Here is a 7,544-nt window from a genome sequence, read left to right as displayed (position 1 = left end):
TGTAATAATGCTATATTTGGCCTTGTATATAAAGCAAATTTAAGAGGATCAAAGCATATAAAACAAACGGGAGTTGGGAATGGGGAAGTGAAACCTGGTGATGTGAATGTTCTTTAGTTGAATGCCGCTAGGTCTAGATTGGAATTAAGGCCAAATGGATGTAAAGTTTTTAATTTATGAATCCAAAAGGTTTCTCGGATTCTTAATTGTATAACTCTGTTATAATCTGTAGAAGGCGGAATGTAGTCAATAGGGTAAAATCTGAAAATATCAGAGATACCCTTGTGTTTATATAGACAATGTTCAGGAATGCTGTGCTTGATCTTTTTTTGGTGCAATTTTTGCAGTTCCGCCAATGTTCGCCCCAGCGTACTTTAGCCTTCCTGGAGGTGCGGCCTACGCACTGGATCCCACAACAACATTCCAGAACATATACAACATAAACAGAGTTACAGTTAAAAATTCTAGTGATATTGAAGACTTCTCCACTGACAAAAGACTGAAAAGTCTTTTTTCCAGATGTTATAAATCTGCATGTGTTGCACTTTCTTTGTCCACATTTATATACCCCTATTCTTTCTAAAAAGGAGTTGGTTTTTTTCTTTATTGTAGGTTGTGAATTGGATATGATATGTTTAACCTTCTTGCTCAGTGCTAATTTGCTTCTAAGTGTAGGGGCTCTGGTATATACAATCTTTGTCTTGATATTATTACATTATAGATTTGTTTACAATGTATCATAGCCCAGGATTAGTCCGACACTGACCAATGAAACGCCTTGGCACCCTTTTTAAATTTGTTTTGTATCCTCATGTGTAATACATTTTACTTGATGAAACAGCCAGGAGCTTGCGGCTGAGAAACGCGTTTAAAGCTCATACAATAAATTGTTCTTATCCCTTTTTATTCAAGCCTGATTCTTTCGGGGTTCCTATTATTTGCCAGTTATTTGGTTACTGTCAAGACAGTGTTTGCCTCCTCAAATTTACTGTGGAGTGATTATTCTGAACACTAGCTCTAAGTGTTTGCTGCACGCAGGGAAAAGCTGCCTGTTTTCAACACAGCACGGCTCCAGACGATCCCTTCTCAATCCGTGGAGGAGAGCCCACAGCTGCATCCTTGGAAGTTTGGATACCACCTGTTTTCAGTGTACTGACTGCTGCAAAAACGTCAGCCTGCCCATTCGCACTTCTTTATATAAGAGTGCCAATTCTCTTGTGAATATATCTACAATTGTTGTTTCCTATTGTGACCCCATCTTTCCGGAATTTACTTGCACTATGAGGCGCCGTCTTCTTTTGTTCAATTTCTAGATATCCTGTTTTGATCAGACAGTTCCAAGACCAGCTGCCTGCTGCACTTTAACATCATTATTGTGACAAAAATCCCCATATAACCCTCAGAGAGACTGACAGCCTGAGATACCACTCATCAGCACCTTTTTGGGACTTTTGCACGATAAGCATTTTCTACAAATTGTTGTCATTTTAATGCTAATGCATTTGAATGGTATTATCACCATTATTTACAATTTATAATTATTGTCACTATGTTTATTGGTTACACCACTTTTTTATGCACAAGAATTTATTTCACTATTGCACACCACATATTTTTTGTATCACAGTTCCTTTGGTCTACTCATACACCCTCACTGGAACCTTTTTGGCGCACTCTATTACCATGCTGCCGTATGTTTTTTTTTCTTTTTCCTTCTAGTAACAGGCTTGCGAGCCTGAATCATGGTCTCAATGACCAATTCTGAAAAACCACGCTTAGACAAAACTAAGCGTTCAATGTCCAAGCAGTCAGAGAAACGAGATTTGGATGAAGGAAGGGACCCTGAATAAGAAGGTCCTTCCTCAGAGGCAGCCTCCAAGGTGGGAGACATGACATCTTCACTAGATCTGCATACCAGATTCTGCTAGGCCACACAGGGGTGATTAGAATTACTGATGCTCTCTCCTGTTTGATACGAGCAATGACTCATGAAAGGAGAACAAAATGGAAGAAACAGGTATGCCAGCATGAAATCCAAAGGGACTGCCAGAGCATCTATCAGAGCGGCCTGTAGATCCCTTGACCTTGACGCCATCAAATCCAACTCCGGTATCCCCCATTTGAGGGTTAAGCTGGAGAACACCTCCAGATGGAGTTCCCACTCCCTGGAATGAAAAGTCTGTCTGCTCAGGAAATCCACTTCCCAGTTGTCTACTCCTGGAATGTGGATGGCAGACAGACAACAATTGTGAGCTTCCGCCCACTGAACAATCTGTGCCACCTCCTTCATAGCTAAGGAACTCTGAGTCTCTCCCTGGTGGTTGATGTAAGCCACTGCGGTCATGTTGTCTGACTGAAACCTGATAAACCGGGCTAAAGACAGCTGAGGCCAAGCCATCAGAGCATTGAAAATTGCTCTCAAGTCCAAGATGCTTATGGGGAGAACAGACTCCTCCTGAGTCCAAAGTCCCTGCACCTTTAGCAAGTCCCAGACTGATCCCCAGCCCAGTAGGCTGGCGTCCGTAGTCAAAATCACCCAGGAAGGTCTCCAAAAACATGTTCCCTGAGACAGATGTTCCTGAGAAAGCCACCACGGGAGAGAGTCTCTTGTTGACTGATCCAGATCTATTCTTTGAGACAGATCCGTATGGTCCCCATTCCATTGATTGAGCATGTATAACTGCAGAGCTCTCAGATGGAATCGAGCAAAGGGAATGATGTCCATGGAAGCAACCATCAGCCCAATCACCTCCATACATTGAGCCACTAATGCCGAACAACAGACTGTAGAGCGAAGCAAGAGGACAGAATCTTGACCTTTTTTACCTCGGTCAGAAATATTTTCATTGATAGAGAAGCTATTATGGGTCCTAAGAAAACTAACCTTGTAGCTGGAACAAGGGAACTCTTTCCCAGATTTACTTTCCATCCGTGGGAACGTAGAAAATACCCCGAGACCGAATCACTGCCAAAAGAGCCCCCAGAACCTTTGATCAATTTCTGGGAGCCTGTGGCAAGTCCAAACTGAAAATCCACAAACTGATATTGCTTGTCTTGAAAGGCAAATCTCAGAAATTTGTGATGATCCTTGTGAATAGGAACATGAAGGTACGCATCCTTCCAGTCTATGGTCGTCATGAACTGACCCACTTGGACCAAAGGAAGAATGAAACGTATAGTTTCCATCTTGAAGGATGGTGCTCTGAGAAACTTGTTTAGACTCTTCAGGTCTAGAATAGGACAGAAAGTTCCCTCTTTTTCGGGAACCACAAACAGATAACTGCTTAAAAGCCACCACTGCCTTACTGAAAAGACTGATGTGGAGTACAGCTAACCCCAATCTTGAGAGGAAAGATCACAGTAAACCTACTCTGGCTATCAAAAAAATAAAATCTTGATTGAAGTGTCAGACACCAAAAAACTTCACCTCCTGCTTGCACCGAAGGCAAAGAAAATGACTGGGGATTGTGGGTAGGGAAGTGATACCTAATAGTTTGGCTGTGGTGCTCTTTGCCTCCTCCTGCTGACCAGGAGAGATATTCCCAACAGTAAATGATGAAGCCGTGGACTCACCATATCTTAGAAAAGAAATAAAGTTTTTTGAATAGATTAGAAATTCCCATAAAAGGAAACTACAGATGATAAACTGTATAAAATATATGTAGCGTTCACTTATGTATGTGTAGGTGCTGTTATACTGTGTGGTATAATATTTTATTTACAGAAAAACTAGATTTATTTCTGTGCTAATATTTCATGTGATGTCATCAGATGTGGGGCTCAGCACTACAGGCTATGACTACGGATCATTTCCGAAACATGTAAGCCAGTTAGTGCTGCGCCCTCAGCACCTTCCACATCGTCTTTGCTGTGAATATCCATGTTTGATTTTATTTGAACCAAGAATAAAGGATTTAATTTTATGCTACTGGGACTTCCTCTCTTTGATCTTTTCACTTTCCAGTACACCGGTAGCATTTGCTGAGTATGGGACATTGATTATCAGTTTGGAGCAAGTATGATGACCATCTGTGTTTAGCCATATACTTACGGTCTTGGTGACCGCTGTTTTCAACACTAAGTCTCACCGTGTTACGGAGCGGAGCAGGGGGGAGGAGCAACTTACACAATACAAGGAAGTACTGCGGCTGGGATAAGTTGAGGCGGTAGAGGTACACCGCTTCGTCCTGGCGCCTTCCGGTGAATTTGCCCTTTGCCTGATTGGAGCCTTACCTGCACAGAGTGTGGCGGATGTAAAGCGGCAGAGGTCTGCCAGAAGTACCCCCAATCCGCAGAACACGGGTGAGTGAAGGTTAACGTAACGTTTTATTTGGTTTGCCTAAGAGTGCCGGTTACTTGTTGCAAGCATTGCAATTGGTTATTAGACAAGTATTATTTGCCTGTTCAGTGCAATTACCTGGGGCAGCTCGCGACCAACAGACATTTCACATCACTCTGTTTTACACATATTGGCAACACATTTGGTGCACATACTTTGAATTTTTTGGAAACAGTTAAAAGTCTGAACGGCTGGCACAATAATAAGAGTTTCTCTTTGTTTATCAGTCATGTCATCAGATACACAAATTACTGAGCACTACAGAACATTTATCAGAGTTTATAAACCTGCCCTGGTCACTGCAGTCTGGGACATAAAGAGTTAACAGGCCGACCACATGCAGTTACGTAACTGCCACACCCTTGTGCTGAGTAACTATATATATTGTAAGTTTCATTTCATTCTGCTGAATAGTTACGTATGTGCCACACCCTTGTGCTGAATAGCTTTATATTGTAAGTTACATTTCCTGCTGCTGAATAGTTACGTATGTGCCACACCCTTGTGCTGAATAGAAAGATATTGTACGTTTCATTTCCTGCCGCTGCTGGATACAAACATGGCGTCTGCTGATCTGAGAGAGGAGCTAACCTGCCCCATCTGCCTGAATTTTTATACAGATCCTGTAACTCTGAGATGTGGCCATAACTTCTGCCTGGGCTGTATTAAGAGTGTGCTGGGTACGCAGAAGAGGTCTGGGGTTTATACCTGTCCTGTGTGCAGAAAGAGTTTTAATAAGAGACCTGAGCTTCAGAGAAACATAGCGCTGTGTAACATAGTGAGGAATTTACAGATTACTGAGCAAGAGCACAAAGACACTGGTATCTTCTGCACTTACTGTATTCACTCTCCTGTACCTGCTACTAAATCCTGTCTGCTGTGTGAGGCTTCTCTGTGTGATCCCCACCTGAGGTCACACAACAAGTCTGAGGAACACGTCCTAACTGAACCCACCACTTCCTGGGGTAACAGAAAATGCTCCATACACAGGATGCTGCTGAAATATTACTGCACTGAGGATGCTACCTGTATCTGTGTGTTCTGCTCCCTGGCCGGAGAGCACAGGGGACACCAGGTGGAGCTGCTGAATGAGGCTTCTGAGAAGAAGAAAAAGAGATTGAGAGATGTTCTGCAGAAACTGACCACAAAGAGAGAGAAGACTGAGAAAAGAGTCCAGAGTCTGCAGGAGCACAGGAGAGGGGTGCAACAGAAAGCAGCTGGTGTAACAGAACGACTCACTGCCCTGATTAGGGACATCAGGAAACAGCTGGAAGACCTAGAGAAGCGAGTCCTGAGTGACATCACCCGGCAGCAGGAGCAGGTTTTACTCACAATCTCTAATCAGATCCAGCAGCTGGAAAAAGAGAAGGACGAGCTGACCAGAAAGATGAGTCAAATCGAGGAGCTGTGCAACATGACTGACCCATTAACTGTCCTACAAGAACAGGAATCACACAGAGATGACTTTTGTGGTGCTGAGAAAGGAGATAATGAGGTCACACAGAGAGGTGATAAACAGGTCCCTGCTGGGGGGCATTTGTATGAGGATCTGATCTCAGTGGCCTTATACAGAGGTTTAGCTGATATTGTGTCTGATGTAAAGAGAGAGCTGTATGTGCAGGTGACAGACATATTTCTAGATATAAACACAGCTCATAATAATGTTATTGTATCAGGTGAACTGAAAACGGCATCCTGCTCAGGTATAAACCAGCAGCGACCAGAAACACCAGAGAGATTTACTTATTATCCTCAGGTATTGAGCACCAGGAGCTTTTCCTCAGGACGACATTACTGGGAAGTGCAAATCAGTAAATCGGGGCACTGGTGTGTAGGGGTTTGTTATACCAGTATGGGGAGGGGAGAACGTCAGTCTTGGATAGGAAACAACAACAAGTCCTGGGGTTTGAATAGTGATAAAGATCTTTCAGTGGTCCATAACACAATGCGCATCTCATTACATCCCCCTCTGTCATGTGACACAGTAGGAATACTGCTGGACTATGAGGCTGGGCGTCTGACCTTCTTTAAGCTGTGTGACCCGGTCAGACACTTATACACCTTCACTACCACCTTCACTGAGCCTCTTCATGCTGCATTCTGTGTATGGGGTGAAGGTGCCTGTGTGAGCATCCTGCACTAGATACACTGACCATAATAATAATGCTACATTCTGGGTATGGGGTGATGGTGCATTCTGGGTATGGGATGATGGTGCATTCTGGGTATGGGGTGATGATGCATTCTGGGTATGGGGTGATGGTACCTGGGTGAGAATCCTAGCTAGATACACTGTTACATAATAATAATGCTGCATTCTGGGTATGGGGTGATGGTGCATTCTGGGTATGGGGCGATGGTGCATTCTGGGTATGGGGTGATGGTACCTGGGTCAGAATCCTGCGCTAGATACACTGTTACATAATAATAATGGTGCATTCTGGGTATGGGGTGATGGTGCATTCTGGGTATGGGGGGATGGTGCATTCTGGGTATGGGGGGATGGTGCATTCTGGGTATGGGGTGATGGTGCATTCTGGGTATGGGGTGATGGTACCTGGGTGAGAATCCTGCACTAGATACACTGTCACATAATAATAATAATGATGCTGCCTGTGAGCCAGTGACGTTTGTGCATTGTACACATTGTGTATGAACTGGGGATGAAATAAAATAAGATATTTATGCATGAAAGTCTGGTCTCCTTATGTTACAGAGAGATGATTAAGCAGAAGGGCAAGAGATTCAAATCAATAGGAAACTGTGTATTGTGTACTGTGTGTTATGTATTGTGTATTGTATACTTTATGTACTGTGTGTTGTTTACTGTGTGTTGTGTACTGTGTGTTGTGTACTTTATGTACTGTGTGTTATGTATTGTGTATTGTATACTTTATGTACTGTGTATTGTGTACTGTGTGTTATGTATTGTGTATTGTATACTTTATGTACTGTGTGTTGTTTACTGTGTGTTGTGTACTTTATGTACTGTGTGTTATGTATTGTGTATTGTATACTTTATGTACTGTGTGTTGTGTACTGTGTGTTATGTACTGTGTATTGTATACTTTATGTACTGTGTGTTATGTATTGTGTATTGTATAGTTTATGTACTGTGTGTTGTGTACTGTGTGCTGTGTACTTTATGTACTGTGTGTTATGTATTGTGTATTGTATACTTTATGTACTGTGTATTGTGTACTGT

General features: G+C 42.8%; 1 protein-coding gene across 1 annotated transcript; it reads left to right on the top strand.

The window, feature by feature from the left end:
* The first annotated feature begins 4,891 nt into the window (after nt 1–4,891).
* Nucleotides 4,892–7,033, top strand: LOC128636161 (E3 ubiquitin/ISG15 ligase TRIM25-like). Its single transcript, XM_053689210.1, has one exon. The coding sequence runs from the start codon at nt 4,899–4,901 to the stop codon at nt 6,480–6,482; it is 1,584 nt and encodes a 527-aa protein (XP_053545185.1). The 5' UTR covers nt 4,892–4,898; the 3' UTR covers nt 6,483–7,033.
* The last annotated feature ends 511 nt before the right edge of the window (nt 7,034–7,544 follow it).

This window comes from Bombina bombina, chromosome 7, assembly GCF_027579735.1.
Source record: "Bombina bombina isolate aBomBom1 chromosome 7, aBomBom1.pri, whole genome shotgun sequence".
Classification (NCBI taxonomy): Eukaryota; Metazoa; Chordata; class Amphibia; order Anura; family Bombinatoridae; genus Bombina; species Bombina bombina.
Note: the sequence above shows the minus strand (reverse complement) of the source record. Positions and strands in the feature narration are given on the sequence as shown.